The sequence below is a fragment of the Rutidosis leptorrhynchoides genome, chromosome 6 (assembly GCF_046630445.1).
Source record: "Rutidosis leptorrhynchoides isolate AG116_Rl617_1_P2 chromosome 6, CSIRO_AGI_Rlap_v1, whole genome shotgun sequence".
NCBI lineage: Eukaryota > Viridiplantae > Streptophyta > Magnoliopsida > Asterales > Asteraceae > Rutidosis > Rutidosis leptorrhynchoides.
Genome location: NC_092338.1, coordinates 113,593,605 through 113,614,303, shown reverse-complemented (window position 1 = coordinate 113,614,303; position 20,699 = coordinate 113,593,605). Strand labels below are relative to the sequence as shown.

The 20,699-nt window shown below is 34.8% G+C and overlaps 3 protein-coding genes across 3 annotated transcripts; all 3 read left to right on the top strand.

Moving 5' to 3' along the window:
* Nucleotides 1–9,284: 9,284 nt before the first annotated feature.
* Nucleotides 9,285–11,295, top strand: LOC139851861 (F-box protein At5g03100-like). Its single transcript, XM_071841042.1, has 2 exons — nucleotides 9,285–10,212; nucleotides 10,983–11,295. The coding sequence occupies exons 1-2, from the start codon at nucleotides 9,391–9,393 to the stop codon at nucleotides 11,124–11,126; spliced, it is 966 nt and encodes a 321-aa protein (XP_071697143.1). The 5' UTR covers nucleotides 9,285–9,390; the 3' UTR covers nucleotides 11,127–11,295.
* Nucleotides 11,296–12,706: 1,411 nt separating this feature from the next.
* LOC139851859 (F-box protein At5g03100-like) lies at nucleotides 12,707–15,708 on the top strand. The gene is made up of 2 exons (XM_071841040.1): nucleotides 12,707–13,684; nucleotides 15,435–15,708. The coding sequence occupies exons 1-2, from the start codon at nucleotides 12,728–12,730 to the stop codon at nucleotides 15,582–15,584; spliced, it is 1,107 nt and encodes a 368-aa protein (XP_071697141.1). The 5' UTR covers nucleotides 12,707–12,727; the 3' UTR covers nucleotides 15,585–15,708.
* A 2,831-nt stretch (nucleotides 15,709–18,539) lies between these two features.
* On the top strand, nucleotides 18,540–20,358 carry LOC139851860 (F-box protein At5g03100-like). Its single transcript, XM_071841041.1, has 2 exons — nucleotides 18,540–19,529; nucleotides 20,037–20,358. The coding sequence occupies exons 1-2, from the start codon at nucleotides 18,582–18,584 to the stop codon at nucleotides 20,172–20,174; spliced, it is 1,086 nt and encodes a 361-aa protein (XP_071697142.1). The 5' UTR covers nucleotides 18,540–18,581; the 3' UTR covers nucleotides 20,175–20,358.
* Nucleotides 20,359–20,699: the final 341 nt, after the last annotated feature.

Here is a 20,699-nt window from a genome sequence, read left to right as displayed (position 1 = left end):
TTTTTTTTGAAGTACAGAACCTACAATAGTATTTTTATGGGTATATTAGCCTAAAATGGAACAAAAGTGAAAGTATAAAGCTGTTTAGTAGCTTTAATACTTTTAATTAGATAGTCAATTGTCGATTATAATTAACTCTAATTTTATAGGGACTAAAAACGTAAGTTTCTAAAGTCGTATGATGATACAATCCCACATTGGTCATGTAGGAAACTACATGAGGGTACTTAAGCCTAAGGGGTTCTCCTAACCATTAGACATGTCTTTTGGGCTAGGCTCTTCCATTGGGCTTAGGTTCCTATCATTTGGTGCTTTCATTGAGAGGCCGCGTTTTCGGAGGGGGCGACCTAGGAGAGGGCTACCGGGAATATCTAGAGTGGGCACCACGCGTAGCGGAAGAGGCGACCTAGAAAAGGGCTACCTAGCGAAAAAAGTCTAGAGTGAAAGCCATCTAGAGTGGGCCAACGAGCACCCAACGTGCGCTGTGGGAGGGGCGACCTAGCGAAATAAAAAACCCGAGTGAGAGCTACCTAGAGTGGGCCAACGAGGACGTCGGCACTTGATGGGGTGTGCAATGATACAATCCCACATTGGTCATGTAGGAAACTACATGAGGGTACTTAAGCCTAAGGGGTTCTCCTAACCATTAGACATGTCTTTTGGGGTAGGCTCTTCCATTGGCTTAGGTTCCTATCATATGACTAATGAAACTTTACTCCGTATTTCACTACTTTCTTTCCTCTTGGGAAAAAGAGGGTTCTGTTGCAGGGTTGCAGCCATGTTAGAAATATGTTCTCGGGTTGGCTACGGTTCGATCGTGGTTTGACCGTGGTACATATATTCCGAAGATATGCTCATGACATTAAATAATAAAAGTTCATTTATCCTATTCGGTCACACACAAAGGCCAATCGTAAATTGTTTGATATACCTTCTAATCGGAAATTAATTTATTAATCATTAGTTAATGGTTTAATAAATTAAGTAAGTTTTTTTTATGTGTGTACATATACTTACAAATCTAAATATATAAGATTTGATTTGATATAAATAAGATTTGATTTGATTTGTAAATCTTATTTTATATAAAGATTTGTACTATAATCATATTTTATATAATATATAAGATTTGATTTGATATAAATAAGATTTGATTTGATTTGTAAATCTTATTTTATATAAAGATTTGATTTTGCAAATCTTTTAAAATCTTTCCAAATCTTTATATTTGTATTATATGTATCAATTTTATTCTATATAATACCAAGTCTTGGTATTGAATGAAAATATATATGTAACTTGAGATACAAAAATACACATATAAAATGCTATTTCTCTTTCTCATTTTCAAGTAACCAAAATACTTTATAATTGGGTTCGGGTTTTGGTGGAAATAAGGAAAAGAAAAGATCCGTTAAGTAGAAGGTATAGATCGAAGCAAGGTTGGAACTTTGGGTGTCTACCGTTTAGAGGAACTCTTCTTTGGGTTTTCAAATTCGATCTTCAAAAGGGCTACAAAGGTTGTATTCTAATCTTCTCTTGTTCAGTTTCGTTAATTTGTTTTGTTTACTAAAGTTTTGTACAATGATCCGTGGAAGAGTATGATTTTGTAAAGTTTTAAAAATGCTTCCGCTCGCTTTGAATTTGTATCATACTCCAACAGTGGTATCCGAGCCATCTTGTACAAGTTTTAGCAAACTTTTCTTATGATATTTAGTTTTGATGGATGCGTTGTGCATGATTCTTGGAGATGATCATGCATAACAAACATGCAAAACAAGTATCATGATTTATGTTTTATGTTTCCTAAATACTAATTTGAATCTTGGATTTTGACAAAATGTAAAATGGGTTAAATTCATTTTTTTTTCATTTAAGAAAATTTTTTAGCCTGGACAGTCCGTATTTGATGGACTGTTTCGGGGCTTTAAACTCAATATTATTGTATGAGACCAATTGCATTTGAAAGCTAACTGAAAGAACTTAAATTTGAAAAAAAAATTCATCGAAAACGGATTAGAAATGAGTAAGATATGACCATTTAAAGTTACATGTATGAATCTGCCAAAATCCGAAAATTTTAATGGTAACTTGCATGTTGACTATTAAAGATTCAATGTTTAGGAAAATAAAGTACATGAATTCTTTTCATGTTTTACATGAAATGAGAAAATTAAAATTATTAATTTTAGACTTTATGCTTTGGTAAAGTGAATAAATCTCCAACATGTTTTGATTCACTTAATATGTTTATTTGGATGGTTTTGGCATGAAAACCATACTTACAAAATATGAAGTGGGTTTACATACATATGTTATGTAAACAAGGATTGAATATTATAAGTGCCATTAAGTGTTGTTTAAATCAATCCTTATCGAAACATGTTATATGAAAATGGACGGTTGGCACTCCATTTGTTATGTATGCGATTGTTGTATGAAATCGGTAGTATTTGCCTCAATAAGACCCTTGTGTGGATGTTTGGTTGTATGATTTAATTTATTATTTATTCGGGATGAATGTAATAATTTATTAAACGACTTGCATGTCGTCTTTCTATTTATATTGTATTTGTAATAGTATAGAAAATAGAATAGTTATTTTGTAAGATAATGCAACCAAGATTGAAATCAAGAAGACGATGTTCACAAGGCGGCCCATCCGAGCATATAATGGAGATGGCGGTTTTAGTGGGAGCCAATTCTCACACAAGGTTATGTCCCTAGTTGACCATGTTTTTCCGTGTGTTGGCTCACCGGAAAAACGCATAGGACTCGAGGCATACTACCGATAATTGCGTGTCATGATTATTATTGTTTTATTATTTGTCTATGCCATGCTAGCTAGAAAATGTTTTAAAAAAAAAACAAAAGGGACAATAATCATATAAAACGGTTTGGTTAAAATTAGTTTAACAAACGCAACACGCAATACATAATTAGCAAATGTTTTAAAATGGTGTAAACTACTTTTGCTAAAAGAAAACAAAAACCCGTTTTAAATGTAAACTTTACGCTATCCATGAGTAGTACACACATCCGAACCTTCTACCTGTTAGAGTTCACGATACCCGAGAGTCTTGGGCCGGACTTTAATTGGGTGTTGGGAAGGGTGAGGTGAATTTCGCAATACCCGAGAGTCTTGGGCCGGATTTCACGTGTATCTATCACAGACGGTTTACAATCTGAAATCGTGGTTTGCGGCAAACCCGCCACGAGGAAGGATTAGCGTAGAAGGGATTAAACATGCCAAGTGAAATAATTGATTATCACTAAATCCCGCAGAACCTAAGAATTTCATAATGGATGAAATTGGTAATATAGTTACCTACCTAAATAGCTTATGGTTGGCGATCCGCGGCGAACTCGTCGTTAACATAAGTGAAATATGGATCTTAGCCTTGTTAATTATAATTGTTTGAATATTAAACACACTTAGGTAATTATTTTAACAAGGTTTAAACATATCAAACTAACTAATACAACTTACTTTAAAAATAAAATATGACAGATGTCTGCAACAAACACAAATCCTACTCCGTCATCAATCACTAATTTCTGCCTTAAAGGGCTCCTCGAAAAGGACAAGCTTACGGGCTTGAACTACATGGACTGGCTTTGCAACCTAAGAATTGCTCTTAGGATGGAAGGAAAGATCAGGGCAATTGAGGAACCCTTACCGGCAGAACCCGGATCGAGAGCTACTCAAGCGGCTAGGGACGAGTTTGAAAAACGGCGTTCCGAGTCTAATGAGGTAGCATGCTTGATGTTGGCGACCATGTCTCCAGAGCTCCAAAAGGGCATGGAGAGCTTAGGGTCGTATGACATGCTTAACCAACTCAAGGACATGTTCCAACAACAAGCAAAGCAAGAAAGGTTTGACACCGTGAAAGCTCTCGTATCTTGCAAAATGGCAACGGGAAGTAGTGTTAGTGTCCATGTACTACAAATGAAAGGGTACATAGACCGGTTGGAGCGCCTTGGTTTTTCCATAAGTCAGGAGCTTGCAACGGATTTTATCCTGAACTCGCTGACTAGTGCATATGAAGGATTCATTATGAACTATAATATGAACAATATGGAGAAAACAATCATGGAGCTCCATGGCATGTTGAAAACCGCTGAGGCTAACATGGCCAAAGCTAAACCCGCAACTACCGTTCTAGCCATTCGTGAAGGTGGGATTAAGAAGAAGAAAAACAAAGCAAAGGGCAAGAACAAGGGCAAGGGTAAGGTTGGCACGTCCAACTTCAAACCTAAACCTAAGGGCATTGCTAACTCTTCTACTTTAAAGATCCCGCAAACCAAGTCTCCTGAAGAAGCAATATGCTTTCATTGTGGGGATAAAGGACATTGGAGGCGCAATTGTACTAAGTACTTAAAGGAACTTAATGAACTACGGGCTAAGGGAGTCGCCGTACCTTCAGGTTTGTTCATGATTGAGCTAAACAATACTACTATTTCTAATTCCTGGGTATTGGACACGGGATGTGGTACTCACATTTGTACAAATGTGCAGGGACTCACAAGAAGTAGGAAGCTGAAGACCGGGGAGCTTAATCTAATCATGGGGAATAAGAATGTTGCCTCTATTGACATGATTGGAGAATACAAGCTTTCTTTTGATTCTGGTTTATGTATTGCTTTATCTAATGTTTGCTACAGTGCCGAAATGGCAAGAAACATTATATCTTTTGATGCTTTATTTAATGATGGTTTTAATTTTAGTTTTGATAATGGATCAATACTTGTTCACAAAAATGGGATGTTTTATTTCAAGGCTAGTCCTTGTAAAGGCATCTTAGAAACCACAGCAAAGCTAAATGATAGTTCAATCTACAATGTTGATTCATCCAAAGATGTTTTGGATAAAACGTATCTATGGCATTGTCGTTTAGGTCACATAAACAAGAAACGCATAGCCAAACTCCAGTCAGATGGAATTATAGAATCATTTGATATAATATCGTATGATGAATGCGAATCTTGCTTATCAGGAAAAATGACAAAGGCACCTTTCACAGGAAACTGTGAACGGGCAAAGGATCTGTTGGGGTTGGTACACACTGATGTGTGCGGTCCGTTCAGATCGCCTACTAGACACCAGGAACGATACTTCGTTACATTTACTGATGACTTCAGTAGATATGGCTATGTTTATTTAATTAAACAAAATTCTGAAACTTTTGGAGTGTTCAAGGCATACCAAAACGAAGTAGAAAATCAACTGAACAAAAGAATTAAGATTCTCCGATCTGATATAGGTGGTGAATATCTTAATGATGAATTTCGTGATCATCTACGGGGTTGTGGGATAATCTCACAATTAGCTCCTCCTAGAACACCACAACATAATGGTGTGGCTGAAAGGAGGAATCGAACATTACTTGATATGGTTCGATCCATGATGAGCCGCACAATGCTTCCAATCAGTTTTTGGGGTTACGCCCTACAAACTGCCGCAAGGATCCTTAACCTCATCCCAACCAAGAAAGTTTCCAAAACACCTTATGAGATATGGCATGGTAAAACTGTGTCTCTCTCATATCTAAGAATCTGGGGTTGTGAGGCTTACGTTCGTCGTGAAGCTCAAGATAAACTTGAACCCAGATCTGAAAAGTGTTTATTTGTTGGTTACCCGACTGATTCTTTTGGATATTTGTTTTACAACCCTACTGAGAACAAAGTCTTTGTGTCTCAAAGGGGAGTCTTCCTTGAAAAGGATCTCATATCGAAAGGAACCAGTGGGAGCAAAATTGACCTTGAAGAAATTCAAGAATCAACCGACATGGAAACCGATATTAGAACCGATTCTCCTCAAGAGGTCGACGAGCCTGCAATTGAAAGAGAAACTGACCTACAGCCACCACCCATACGTAGATCTGATAGAGTGCGTCGAACACCAAAGAAATATAGTTTACACATATTTGAGGGTGATGACGAAAATATAGATTCTGATGAACCTATTACCTATCAGGAAGCGATGACAGGCCCCGATTCTGCCAAATGGAAGGAGGCTATGGACAACGAGATCCAATCCATGCATGATAATCAAGTCTGGATCTTGATTGGTCATATACCAGGTATTAAAACTATTGGTTGTAAGTGGGTCTTCAAGAAGAAGACCGATATGGATGGAAATGTACACACATTCAAAGCCAGACTGGTGGCTAAGGGTTACACGCAACAATATGGTGTAGACTATGATGAAACTTTTTCACCAGTAGCTATGTTGAAATCTATTAGAATACTTCTTGCCATAGCTGCATTTTATGACTATGAGATATGGCAAATGGATGTAAAAACAGCTTTCCTTAATGGTAAACTAACAGAGGATGTGTTTATGACACAACCTGAGGGTTATGTACATCCTAAGTATCCTAATAGTGTGTGCAAGCTTCAAAGGTCCATTTATGGACTTAAACAAGCTTCTCGTACCTGGAATCTTTGCTTTAATGAGAAGATCAAAGAATTTGGTTTTATTAGAGGCGAAGATGAGCCATGTGTCTATGTTAGGTCTAGTGGGAGTGTTGTAGTCTTCCTTGTACTATATGTCGATGACATATTACTCATGGGAAACGATATCCCGACACTGAAAGATGTCAAAGCTTGGCTAGGGAAATGTTTCTCCATGAAAGACATAGGAGATGCATCATATATTTTGGGAATAAAGATCTATCGAGATAGGTCAAGGAGATTAATTGGGCTAAACCAAAGTGCATATATAGATAAGATACTGAAGAAATTCGGTATGCATAACTCTAAGAAAGGGTGCGTTCCTATGAACCCTGGAATGATATTGAGCAAGTCTCAATGTCCTAATTCTGACTTGGAGTCAGCTACCATGAGTCGTACTCCATATGCTTCAGCTATAGGATCGATCATGTATGCGATGATATGCACTAGGCCTGACGTGTCGTATGCACTAAGCATGACTAGTCGTTATCAGGCCAATCCTGGTGAAGCTCATTGGATAGCAGTCAAGAACATTCTAAAGTATCTTAGGAGGACCAAAGAGATGTTCTTGGTCTATGGTGGGAATGACGAGCTGAGCGTCAAAGGATACTCAGACGCTAGTTTCCAATCAGATAGAGATGATTGCTCTTCACAATCAGGATTTGTATTTATGTTGAACGGTGGAGCCGTCACATGGAGAAGTGGCAAGCAAAGTACTATTGCTGATTCTACGACAGAAGCCGAGTATATAGCGGTAAATGAAGCTGCTAAAGAGGCCATGTGGATAAAGAAATTCATCGGGGATCTAGGAGTGGTTCCTACAATCCATGATCCTGTTGAGATTTTCTGCGACAATGTGAGTACGGTTGTCTTGGATCAAGAACCGAGGTCACAAAAGCGCACACGGCATATACTCAGAAAGTACCATTACATCCGTCAACTTGTAGCAGAAAATGACATATTATTAAGTAGAGTAGACACGACTAAGAACTTGGCTGATCCTTTCACCAAGCCTTTGCCACAGACTAAGCATGATGCTCATAGCATGTCTATTGGCATTCGTGTCATTGATGATAAAGTTTGATTGTATTTATTATGTTAAGTTTGAAACTTTAAACATTGGGCAATAATATATGTTGCAATTGATCTGATGATTAATATATTGAGATTATATTATACGCACGATGCGATCATTTCATTGTATATTGCCATGTTTCATTTTGCATGTTTTAACTTCCAATGAATACTATTTCATAAACTTCCACAGTCGGTCATTCTCTAAGGAAGAGAGAATTAAATTAAGGCTGCTATGAAGTGTAGTAATATAGGCTTATATGAAACTACATTCATGAGGAACTTGATAGTTGATTCAAGGTTCTGGAATGACCACACTTAGATGCTACTTCATGGTTTTAAGTCACAAGTAAGCTCTAAGATGGCAATATCATTTATCCTAGAGTGGATATGTATGAGGAATCCTGACACAAACTATATTCTACTTTGACCTGTATTTAACGCTGTGCGTAAATGCCAGTCATAAGGGTGCAGATCAGGTACAATATGGGATGTGGTGGATGTCTATACAGTTGAAGCAATTTGTTCCTTCTTCTCATAGCAAGTTGAAGCGATATCTCTGGGCCCCTCGTTGATTTGTGCTGCATTAAATGCATGGCCATGCTACGACTGAATTGATGCAATAGCAGTCTATTTGATCACCACAAATCTCTATCGGGAAACATAATCTTGAATGATGATGATTGACACTTAACCATATCACACGTTCATATAGATATCTTGAACAAAAGGATGACTGATATAAATCAAAATATAGGAGTGTAACGTAGTAGACTAGTTGTTACACACGGTGTGTCTTTTAAGACAGGCCAATATTATTAATGTCAGTGCAAGTGGGAGTTTGTTAGAAATATGTTCTCGGGTTGGCTACGGTTCGATCGTGGTTTGACCGTGGTACATATATTCCGAAGATATGCCCATGACATTAAATAATAAAAGTCCATTTATCCTATTCGGTCACACACAAAGGCCAATCGTAAATTGTTTGATATACCTTCTAATCGGAAATTAATTTATTAATCATTAGTTAATGGTTTAATAAATTAAGTAAGTTTTTTTTATGTGTGTACATATACTTACAAATCTAAATATATAAGATTTGATTTGATATAAATAAGATTTGATTTGATTTGTAAATCTTATTTTATATAAAGATTTGTACTATAATCATATTTTATATAATATATAAGATTTGATTTGATATAAATAAGATTTGATTTGATTTGTAAATCTTATTTTATATAAAGATTTGATTTTGCAAATCTTTTAAAATCTTTCCAAATCTTTATATTTGTATTATATGTATCAATTTTATTCTATATAATACCAAGTCTTGGTATTGAAAATATATATGTAACTTGAGATACAAAAACACACATACAAAATGCTATTTCTCTTTCTCATTTTCAAGTAACCAAAATACTTTATAATTGGGTTCGGGTTTTGGTGGAAATAAGGAAAAGAAAAGATTCGTTAAGTAGAAGGTATAGATCGAAGCAAGGTTGGAACTTTGGGTGTCTACCGTTTAGAGGAACTCTTCTTTGGGTTTTTAAATTCGATCTTCAAAAGGGCTACAAAGGTTGTATTCTAATCTTCTCTTGTTCAGTTTCGTTAATTTGTTTTGTTTACTAAAGTTTTGTACAATGATCCGTGGAAGAGTATGATTTTGTAAAGTTTTAAAAATGTTTCCGCTCGCTTTGAATTTGTATCATACTCCAACATGGAAATGGTAGAAAAACAAGCGCGAATTTATGAAGAAAAAGATATAATAAGTGGGTTACCAGATTGCATTCTTGTTGAAATCCTGTCTCGTATACCTTACACAAAATACGCCATAAGAACAGGTACACTCTCCAAACGATGGAAACATATTTGGACTTGTGTGTTTATAATATCAATTTCAAATGTGTTGGTTTTCATGGAAATATATTTGAAATTTCCTATTTCATTTCATCCATTGACAAAACCCTAACTCAATTCCGCCGGTTGAAGCTCAACAAATTTAAACTCCTTACCGTTTACGATGCTCCGTTTGTTTCGCAAATCAACAATTGGATTCATTACGCTATGAATTGTAAAGTTGAACAACTCGATTTAACACTATTTCCTCAGCGTAACGCTCAGTTTCCACTACCTCAGCTCTTTTTCACAAATTCATGTTTTAGGGATCTGAAAGTGGCAGGATGTGTGTTTAATCCAACGGCTGCGATTAGTTGGAAACAACTTAGGACTCTTTGTATTTCAGAGGTGAAGTTAGATGAAGGTTTGATTGAAAATATATTATGTGGGAGTCCGTTATTGGAAACTTTGAAGTTGGAAGACTGCTATGGTTATAGGCGGCTCAATATTAGTTCAAAGAGTATTAAGAACTTGGTGTTTGATGGATACCTGGTTCCTCGATATGATCATTTTGAAGATAATGAGGTTATTGAAATCAATGCTCCTTATATTTTGTCACTAAAAATTGAATCTGTTTTGTCCTTGTGGAAGCTTAGGTTGCTAGATGTGTCTTCTTTAGTCAAAGCTTACTTATTTTATATATTTGGTGGGGGTTATGTGAGGACACGTGAAGAAGAAGAAGAGGAAGAAGAAAAAGAAGAAAAAGAAGAAGAGACGCTTAAAGGATTGATGCTCAAGCTTTGTCATGTCAAGGAGCTTCAAATTGGAGATTACTGTTTAAAGGTAAAAGTTTAAACAATTTATAATCTGTGTCACTGTAAAGATTTTGATAATTAACTTTAGAGTAGTTTTAATAAACTTGTTTGAATGTGATTGTAATGAACTAAAGTCAGGTATTACTACTTGTTACATATGTCATTAAATACGATTAATTGACCCACAGTAACTAGAAAAATGAAAACCATATAGGCAGTGGCGGAACTTGACCCGACTCGAGAGGGGGCGAAACTAATTGAAGGGAGTAAGAAACTAATCGAAGGGGGGTAAACACTAAAAAAAACCTTATTTTTTCGTAAAATTTTTTTTTTTTAGTGTAAATTTTTTTTCCCCCCCGAAATCGAGGGGGGCGGATACCCCCTTTTGTCCCTTAAATGTTCCGCCCCTGCATATAGGAATAAGTCTTCCATTATTTATACACTGATGTTTAGCAACATGAACAGAACTGATGTTTATTAACAGCAACATGAATATAATTACTATGATGACATAAACGAATGCTAATAAACTCTAATTCAAACATTAACGTACGGATGGGCGGAGCTTGCGTTGATCTCAATACACGTAAAACAGATACGAGCCTGTTCGACGGCCTAAAGTTGAATACAGCCGGAGTTGTAATTTTTCTGATAATTGCAGCAAGTGCGTGTTTGCTGTTAATTTACTGAGTTAGACGCTAATTATTTCAATATCTAGCAGTAATTATAAGTTTAACCGCATTCTAACACATGTCTATGCTTGAATCTTGTTAATCGTATTCTTTTGTTTGTTTGAAGGCACTTTCTAGGTTGGAACCTAAGGGTTTCGTAGTCCCATCAAACTTGAAGTTTGATGTTACTTCACCTGCATACTCATATGATGAGTTTCTGGAGAAAAATTTGAAGCTAATTACCCGGATTGATAGGTTTAATAATACGTAGAAATTGGGAGATGCTATTACTTGATCATGGTCTTGAAGCTAACAGGGTTAATTGATTACGATCACTTAACATTTTACATTCAAGTTTTGTTACACACTTTTTATTATGCTTTCCAAACTTCTTATGTATATGAGTTTACTACATTAAGTGATTTTGAATTAGCTTGTTTTAGCTGCCAATATTCTTTTTTAAGTATAAAAATTCTTCTTGGTCCCTATAAGCTTATCGATTACTATTTTGTTCAAGTATTGGTCACTTAATTCCACTACAATAACCTTCACTATGCCCGTGCCTTTTGCATTGATCAAATCCTTGTAACTTTATCAGCTCTAGCTTTAGCCAAACTTCTTGAATATAGATGCAGCTGATGCTGCCATGTTGACTATTTTATTCAGACATTACAAGTATTTGGAATTAAGGAAATTAAAATCCAACTGGATTTTACTGTTCATCACACTTTTCTCTTTGAACTTGTATAGAATAAGAATATGTGAAGTGGCAAATTATCAGACATTATGTTCAATAAAATAAAATGGTTACCATTATTACAATGTGCCTTAAAATGTCTCCACTTGCTAGTTAAACCATTTCCAACGGGGCGTCAGTGCGTCACTTTTAGGGTGTAAGACGAAGTGGCACAAAGTGACACCCACCGACACAAAAATGGGGCGTCAGTTTTCACGGGTGTGTCAGTCACGATTCCAATGGAAAAAATAGGCTTCAGTTTTTGTTTGGACCAATCAAATTCCACCAAATAGTTTTATATATTATATATTTATTTATTTTAACCTCAACTTCCAATGACGTTCTACCACATCACCAACCACAAATTTAACACTAAAACAAAGTGACGTCCCTTTATTTTCATTCATTCCATGACCTTGCCATATCATTCAAAAAATGTACCCGCTGCTTGTGATATCACCGCCACGGTTAAAAGTGGTCTTAGTCATGTCCTAGGTGTAGTTGGTGATGGCAATATCAAACTGTTTTCAAATCTGTTCTGAAATTGTAAATAATGTTAAACCCTAACATTTTTAGTTAAGTTGCTCAAGATTTATCCAACCATCTTGTACGACTACTCTTATTCATGACACATGTCCTACAACCACATGATGCCACATCAACGCCACTTCAACAACTTCTTCCTATCACTAACTCACCACTTACACTAGTATCCATGACATACCTCTTCACAACCACATTGGACGACCCACCTAAATTAATTAATTAATACAGTGTACCACTTATGATGCAATATGTACAACAAATAGAAGCTCACAGCTCCGTGATTGAGGGTTTTTTAACATCGAAATTTTAAAGGACGGCCATTCAACGGTGCGCCAACCACTTTTGCTAGCAACGAAGCCTTGGAAGGAAGCTGCAATGGAACTCCAACCACGCTTTCGTTGCTAGCAGTCTAACATGTAGTAGCACCAGATTTACGTAAATTTTTAGTCTACTAAAAAAATACTTTAATCTTTAAAGGACTGAAATGTACTTTTCTAAAGTTCAAGGTCCAGATAAAAAAACTTTCCTCCGTATCTCACTACTTTATTTTAGCAAAAAATGTAGGGTTCTATTGCAGGAGGCTTGCAGCCATGGAAATGATCGAAAAAGAAGCGCAAATTCTAGAAGAAAAAGATATAATAAGTGGTTTACCAGATTTCATTCTTGTTGAAATCCTGACTCGCTTATGTGACATAAAACTCGCCATAAGAACAGGTACACTATCCAAACGATGGGAACGTATTTGGACTTGTGTTTATAATCTTAATTTCAGTTGTCTTGATTCTCATGGAAACCCAATTGAAAATTCCAAATTCATTTCATCCATTGACAAAACCCTAACTCAATTTCGCTGCTTGAAAATCAACAAATTCAAACTCCTTACCGTTTACGATGCTTCGTTTGTCTCGCAATTCAACAATTGGGTTCATTACATTCTTAATTGTAAAGTTGAACAAGTCGATTTAACACTAGTGACTCAGCGTAACGTTCAGTTTCCCCTACCTCAGCTCTTTTTCACATATTCATGTTTTAGGGATCTGAAAGTGGCAGGATGCGTGTTCAATCCAACGGCTGCGATTAGTTGGAAACAACTTAAGAGTCTCTGTATTTCAGAGGGGAAATTAGATGAAGGTTTGATTGAAAATATATTATGTGGGAGTCCCTTATTGGAAACTTTGAAGTTGGAAGACTGCTATGGTTATAGGCAGGTCAATATTAGTTCAAAGAGTGTTAAGAACTTGGTGTTTAATGGATTCAGAGTTCCTCGATATGATGATGATTTTGAGGATGATGATGATGATGTTATTGAAATCAATGCTCCATATATATTGTCACTAAAAATCGAATCTTATTTGTCCTTTTGGAAGCTTAGGTTGCTAGATGTGTCTTCTTTAGTCAAAGCTCACTTATTTTATACTACTACATTTGATGGGGGTCATGTGACGAAACGTGAAGAAGTAGAAGAAGCGGAAGAAGAGATGCTTAAAGGATTGATACTCAAGCTTTTTCATGTCAAGGAGCTTCAAATTGGAGATTACTGTTTAAAGGTAAAAGTTTAAAGAATTTATAATCTGTGTCACTGTAAAGATTTTGATGATTAACTTTAGAGTAGTATTAATAAATAACCTTGTTTAAATGTGATTGTATTGAAGAACTAAAGTTAGGTATTACTAATTGTTACATATGTCACTAAATACGATTAATTGACCCAAAGTAACTAGAAAAAATGAAAACTATATAGGAATAAGTCTTCCATTATACACTGATGTTTATTAAAATGAACAGAAACATGAACAGAACTGATGTTTATTAACAGCAACATGAATACAGTTACTATGATGACATAAACGAATGATGGATTGGAAGTTAATGATCTGTTTCTTTTATATATATTAGAACTTCGATTAGATTAATATCAAATGATGGAGGTGTTAGGTCCTATATATATATATATATATATATATATATATATATATATATATATATATATATATATATATATATATATAGTGGTAGGATCAAGAGGGAAGTAACCATTCGGGGGGAAGCAAAACTTTTTTTTTTTTTTCGTTTTTTGAAAAAACTTTGTTCACGAACATTATAGATGAGATGAAAATATGAACATTTAGTAGAGACACTTTGTGATAAATGTTTTTATTTTGGCGGGAAAACGCTCGAAGAAGTAATATATAACAATTATCGTGTTTTTCGAGCGTATTTTGAGGTTTTAGCTATTGGGGTTTAGATATTAGGGTTTAGATATTAGGGTTTATAGGGTTTAGATATTAGGGTTTAGAAATTTAGGGTTTAGGGTTTAGATTTAGGGTTTAGATTTAGGATTTAGATTGAGTTTTTAACACGAACGGTTTAGAGTTTAGGGTTTAGGGTTTAGGGTTTGGTGTTTTGGGTTTATTCTCTAAATCGGGCTAAATTTTACTTCACAAAACATGAAAAAAAAACGTTCATATTCTTCACGAACAATATTATTTTGAATGTTATTTTTGTCGATCATTTTCCCGCCTAAATAATAACATTCATCACGAAGTTTCTCTTCTAAATGTTCATATTTTCGTGTGATCTTGATGCCGGAAAAAAAAAAATTCAAAAAAAACGAAAAAAAAAAAAAAAATTTTGCTTCCCCCGCTTCCCCCCGATTGGTTACTTCCCCATTGATCCTATATATATATATATATATATATATATATATATATATATATATATATATATATATCAAGAAATAACTGATCTATTTATCATATCAAGTATGATTAAAATAAAATCATTAACCAAACAGTCAATGATGCATCAGTTAAACCTATTGATCCCACCCACTGTAAATGATCTGGAATTGACAGGTTATGGATCATTGGTTATGTTAAGACAGCCCATGTAGTCTTAATGGACCCATTGATGGGTCGCCTGTTTTGAACAGCCAGCTTTCCTGATGTTACAGCAGCCTATTAATTATAAAGGGTCATGGGTCAAAACAGACCCATTTAACTACTTAACCACCTCCCGTCAGAGCACAACATCTCATTCAATACAACTAACTCTGGACAAATTATATATCATTGAGACGTCCTGGTCAAGAGATACGTAACCGTATAAAATATCACTCGTAAATATTATATTTAGGTCCAAAGTTTGGGAAAATGCATTAGAAAATCCACTATTCCAACAAATCAGAACTTTTTTACGACACACTTAAACGCTGGTTATTTCAATATCTAGCAGTAATTATAAGTTTAATCGCATTGTAACACATTTGTTAATCGTATTTTTTTTTTTCGTTTGAAGGCACTTTCTAGGTTGGAAGCTAAAGGTTTCATTTTACCATCAAACTTGAAGGTTGATGTTACTTCACCTGCATACTCAGTTGATGATTTTCTGGAGAAATATTTGAAGCTAATTACTCGGTATTATCATATAAGGTATAATAATAAGTAGAAATTGGGAGATGGTCTTGAAAGTAACAAGGTTAATTGATTGAGATCACTTAACAGTTTACATTCATGTTTTTGTACACATTTTTATTATGCGTTCCATAATCCTAATGCATATGAGTTTACTACTTTAAGTGATTTTGAATTAGCTGAAAAAGTTTGTTTTAGCTGCAAAAATTCTTAATCTTAAAGCTTATCGATTATTTTGTTTTAAGTATCGGTCATTTAATTCCACTACAATAACCTTCACTATGTCATTGCCTTTTGCATTGATCAAATCCTTCTAACTTTATCAGCTCGAGCTTTAGCCAAACTTTTTGAATATAGATGCAGATGCTGCCATGGTGACTATTTTATTCAACCATTACAGCTATTTGAAATTAAGGAAATAAGTGAAGTGGCAAATTGTCGGACATTATTATGTTCAATAAAATGGTTACCATTATTACAACGTGCCTTAGACCACTCCCTATGGTCCCATTATCCATCATTACCTGCTAGTTACCCGTAATGGACCATAGGCACGGCTTAGTTACCTGCATTAGTTACACGCTTTCACCATGAATTTGGTGAGAGCTCTTAGATATAGTGGGATCCATTGGTTTTAATTGTTTGTATTTGATGCTTTATTACTTGTACATTGTATATAAAGAAGAGTATTGTTTTAGCCATGATAGAAGTGTTTAGTTATGGGTTAGTTATAGGATGTGACGCTGATGTGGAAGGTTAAGAGGATAAATAGTATAGTCACGATAGGGAGTGACCTTAAAATGTCTCCAGTTGCTAGTTAGTCATGTCTTAGGTGTAGTTTGTGGTGGCAATATCAAACTAATTTGCATAAAAGTGTCTTTATAAGGCTGCGTAGTGTGATGATGGGGATGTTTCCTCAGAATTATGATTCTTGGCTGAAAAATGTCTTGATAATGGTGATTAGAGGTGCACATTTCGGATAAAAAACTGGATACGGACAAAAAATAATCGGATTTTCGGATCCGGTTCAGGTTCTCGGCGTCAGTTTTTTTCACGGATTTTTTCCGGTTCTTGACCGGTATTTTTCGGATTTGGATTCTATTTTACTGGTTATATTAACTGTTCGATTTTTCTAACGTTTGAACAACTATAATATAATCAATATAAAGAAAAGTTATAACGCTTAAGTAATATAAATAACAACATTTTTATTTATAACAATTACCACTGTAAATAATATAAATAATAACAATTTTATTCGAACGATACAATTATAATACAAAAATTATTACATTTCGAGCTTCGGCATGATCTATCACTCGGTTTCGGCATTGCCATTACCTGTTATACTTTAGTCGTCAAATGAGCTTTGATGTCGAGAAGCGTCTTGCCTTCGTTCGTATTCTTCAAATTCAGGATCTTTAACTTGAGCAAAAAAAGTTTGTTGATAATTTGTTTCATATTTGGACGACACAATTGATTCATATTCACTTTCATCCAATTCGATCTCGATATTGTCTTCGGTTAATGTAGGTGATAATCCGGCTTCATTTTCTTCTCTCTATAGCTTCTTCAATATCATTACATAATGCACCTTCTAATGACGTTTGATTTTATATCCTATCTACCCCGTCCAAAATAATCCTTTAAACATACACATACTCGCACGGCTTGGGGGTAAGCCTTGACCTTCTATCCGAGATAACTCGACCACTAAAAGAAAATGCCAATTCAGAAGCTACGGTTGAAGCTTGAACGACAAATAAATGGCGAGCCATAACGGATAATATTGGATATGTATCTTCTTTTGATTACCACCAAGCTAAAACGTCAAGGTTGTGAAATGCTTCTTCACCCATGTGTATTGCAAAGTTTGCACTCTTATAATTTCTTAACTTGCTTGTAGGTGCCGATGTTCGTGCACTCTTGGAGCGTCTTCACGTACTAGGTTAAAAGGACTTATATTGAGGTCTCGGGGCCTTCGAGAAGATGATCCGGCCACAAATTGCTTAACAATTGGGTTTGCTTGTCGACCATATTTTGTTGCATAAATACCAAATAATTGCTCAAAAACGTCATTAAATTCGTGTATTTGGTTAATTATATAGTTGGGTTCGTATTCTTCGGACCATACGTACAATCAAAATTTTGGTATATTGTTGTCCTGATAAGTTCCACCCCATTGATATTTAATCGTGGGACAAGTGCGGCCACACATAAATAAACCTCGGGAATCGCTCCAAAATATTTTTTTAGTTTTTTTCTTATACGAAAAACGGCTTGTCTAAAAATAATATTATTTGAGTTCGCAAATTTACATATTTTTATGTCATTATAAAAAATTGTTGTAAAACTAGTGGACTAGTTGGGTAATAAACACCAGATAACATTGTCGTTGCCTCTTTAAAAACTTGTAAAAAACTTGTTAATGATTCCAAGTCATCCCATTCTTCTGGTTCAATTGGTTCGGAAAATCCATTTCGAGGTAGTCTTCTATTTAAACCGATTAACGTATATTTTTGTCGTAAACTATTTTCGAACATTTTACAAGTAGAATTCATCTAGTATTATTATCAAAATAAGGACATAACCAAGTGCCATTACAATTTTTAACCAAAGCTTTATACTTGTGGTGCCGTTTATTGCTCGTACGCTAAATCGTTACTAATAATCTTCTAAATTTAATTTTAATTGGACCACACAAACTTAAACAATCTTGAACTCCCAAGTTTATATTATGAACAACACTTGTGTGAATAAATGCATCACTTAAAACCGGTTTAATTCGTAATTTTAACATCTCAATGGCACTTTCATTAATAGACGCATTATCTAGTGAAATTGCAAAAAAAATTATCGATTAAATTATATTCAACCAAAGTGTCTTGCACAGCTTTTCTTATATTATTACTTTTTTATGCGGATAAGCAAATATTTAAAATCAATAATATGTTTCATTAATAACCACGAATCGATAATATGTTTCATTAGTACACCTCCCAAATGTAAATGTAGGGTTAGGCTTGCAGCCATGGAAATGATCGAAAAAGAAGCACAATTTCAAGAAGAAAAAGATATAATAAGTGGGTTACCAGATTGCATTCTTGTTGAAATCCTGTCTCGTATACCTTACACAAAATACGCCATAAGAACAGGTACACTCTCCAAACGATGGAAACATATTTGGACTTGTGTTTATAATCTTAATTTCAGTTGTCTTGATCCTCATGGAAACAAAATTGAAAATTCCAAATTCATTTCATCCATTGACAAAACCCTAACTCAATTTCGCTGCTTGAAACTCAACAAATTCAAACTCCTTACCGTTTACGATGCTCAGTTTTATTCGCAAATCAACAATTGGATTCATTACGCTATTGATTGTAAAGTTGAACAACTCGATATAGCATTATTACCTCAGTCTAATGTTCAGTTTCCGCTACATGAGTTATTTTTCATAAATTCGTGTTTTAGGGATCTGAGAGTGTCAGGATGCGAGTTTAATCCAACGGCTGCGATTAGTTGGAAACAACTTAGGAGTCTTTGTATTTCAAAGGTGAAGTTAGATGAAGATTTGATTGAAAATATATTATGTGGGAGTCCGTTATTGGAAACTTTGAAGTTGGATGACTGTTATGGTTATAGGCGGCTCAATATTAGTTCAAAGAGTGTTAAGAACTTGGTGTTTGCTGGATACTGGGTTCCTCTATGTGATCATTTTGAAGATGATGATGATGATGATGTTATTGAAATCAATGCTCCGTATATTTTGTCACTAAAAATTAAATCTGGTTTGTCCTTTTGGAAGCTTAGGTTGCTAGATGTGTCTTCTTTAGTCAAAGCTCACTTATCTTATAGATTTGGTGGGCGTTACGAGAGGGCACGTGAAGAAGCAGAAGAAGAAGAAGAGATGCTTAAAAAATTGATACTCAAGCTTTGTCATGTCAAGGAGCTTCAATTTGGAGATGACTGTTTAAAGGTAAATTTTTTAAAAAACAATTGTAATCTGTGTCACTCTAAAGATTTTGATCATTAACTTTAGCGTAGTTTAAATATAAAAAAACAGGGTAAGCGGATTACATTTTTTCTTTTCTGTAATCTTTTCCGAATCTTTTCCCTTGGCCACCCCAAGATATGCTGCTACTGAGGTTTAACATTTTAATAAAATTGTTTGAATGTGATTATTGTGCTTTAAAGAATTAAAATTAGATATCACTTACATACATTATTAAATATGAATATGATTTATTGACCCCACTTAACTAGAAAATGAAAACCAGAATTAGTTTACCAAACACATTTAAAACTCTGATTATTTCAATATCTAGCCATAATTGTGTGTTAATCGCACATTCAGACACTCCTTTTAACTTACAACTCTAATTGTAATGATTGGGAACAGGCAACTACAATCCCACATCAGCATCATTCATTCTAACATATGTGGACGCTTTCTTCTTGTTAATCGTTGTTTTTTCAATTGTAGGCACTTTCAAGGTTGGAAGCTAAAGGTTTCATTTTTCCATCAAACTTAAACGTTGATGTTGCTTCACCTTTATACTCTATTGATGATATACTGGAGCTTGAGTTGAAGTTAATTACTCGCTTTGTTAGGATTAGTTGAAAGTAGAAATTGGGTGAAGGCTTTATCTGATCATTGTCTTGAAGGTAACAAGGTTAATTGATTGAGGTCACTTAACATTTTACATTCATGTTTCGCTACACAGTTTTTATGGTGTGTTCCGATATTCTAATACATATGTATTTGCTACTCTCAAGTGATTTTGATTTACCTGAAAATGTGTGGTTTTGGCTTTCAAAATTTCTAATTGTTAGTATAAAAAATCTGCTGGGCCCCTATAAGTTTATTAGTTATTTTGTTTTACCTATTGGTAATCGAATTCCACTACCATAACCTTTTTATGTCTGTGCCTCTTCTGCGTTGATCAAATCATTTTAACTTTATCAACTCGAGCTTCATGCTAAACTTTTTGAATATAGAGGCGTTGTGGATGCTGCCATAGTGACCAATATTGTTATTATTATTAAGTCATTACAACATTAAGGAAATTTGTTAATTGGGAAATTATCAAACATTATGTTAAATAAAATGGCTACCATGATGACGACGTCTCTTGAAATGGCTCAA

What these genes read in the sequence shown, in the direction of transcription:
- LOC139851861 (XM_071841042.1), top strand. Translation starts at nt 9,391, where the DNA reads ATGGAAACATATTTGGACTTGTGTGTTTATAATATCAATTTCAAATGT. An exon ending in TTGGAGATTACTGTTTAAAG is followed by an intron (nt 10,213 to 10,982) that starts GTAAAAGTTTAA and finishes GTTTGTTTGAAG; the next exon opens with GCACTTTCTAGGTTGGAACC.
- LOC139851859 (XM_071841040.1), top strand. Translation starts at nt 12,728, where the DNA reads ATGGAAATGATCGAAAAAGAAGCGCAAATTCTAGAAGAAAAAGATATA. An exon ending in TTGGAGATTACTGTTTAAAG is followed by an intron (nt 13,685 to 15,434) that starts GTAAAAGTTTAA and finishes TTTCGTTTGAAG; the next exon opens with GCACTTTCTAGGTTGGAAGC.
- LOC139851860 (XM_071841041.1), top strand. Translation starts at nt 18,582, where the DNA reads ATGGAAATGATCGAAAAAGAAGCACAATTTCAAGAAGAAAAAGATATA. An exon ending in TTGGAGATGACTGTTTAAAG is followed by an intron (nt 19,530 to 20,036) that starts GTAAATTTTTTA and finishes TTTCAATTGTAG; the next exon opens with GCACTTTCAAGGTTGGAAGC.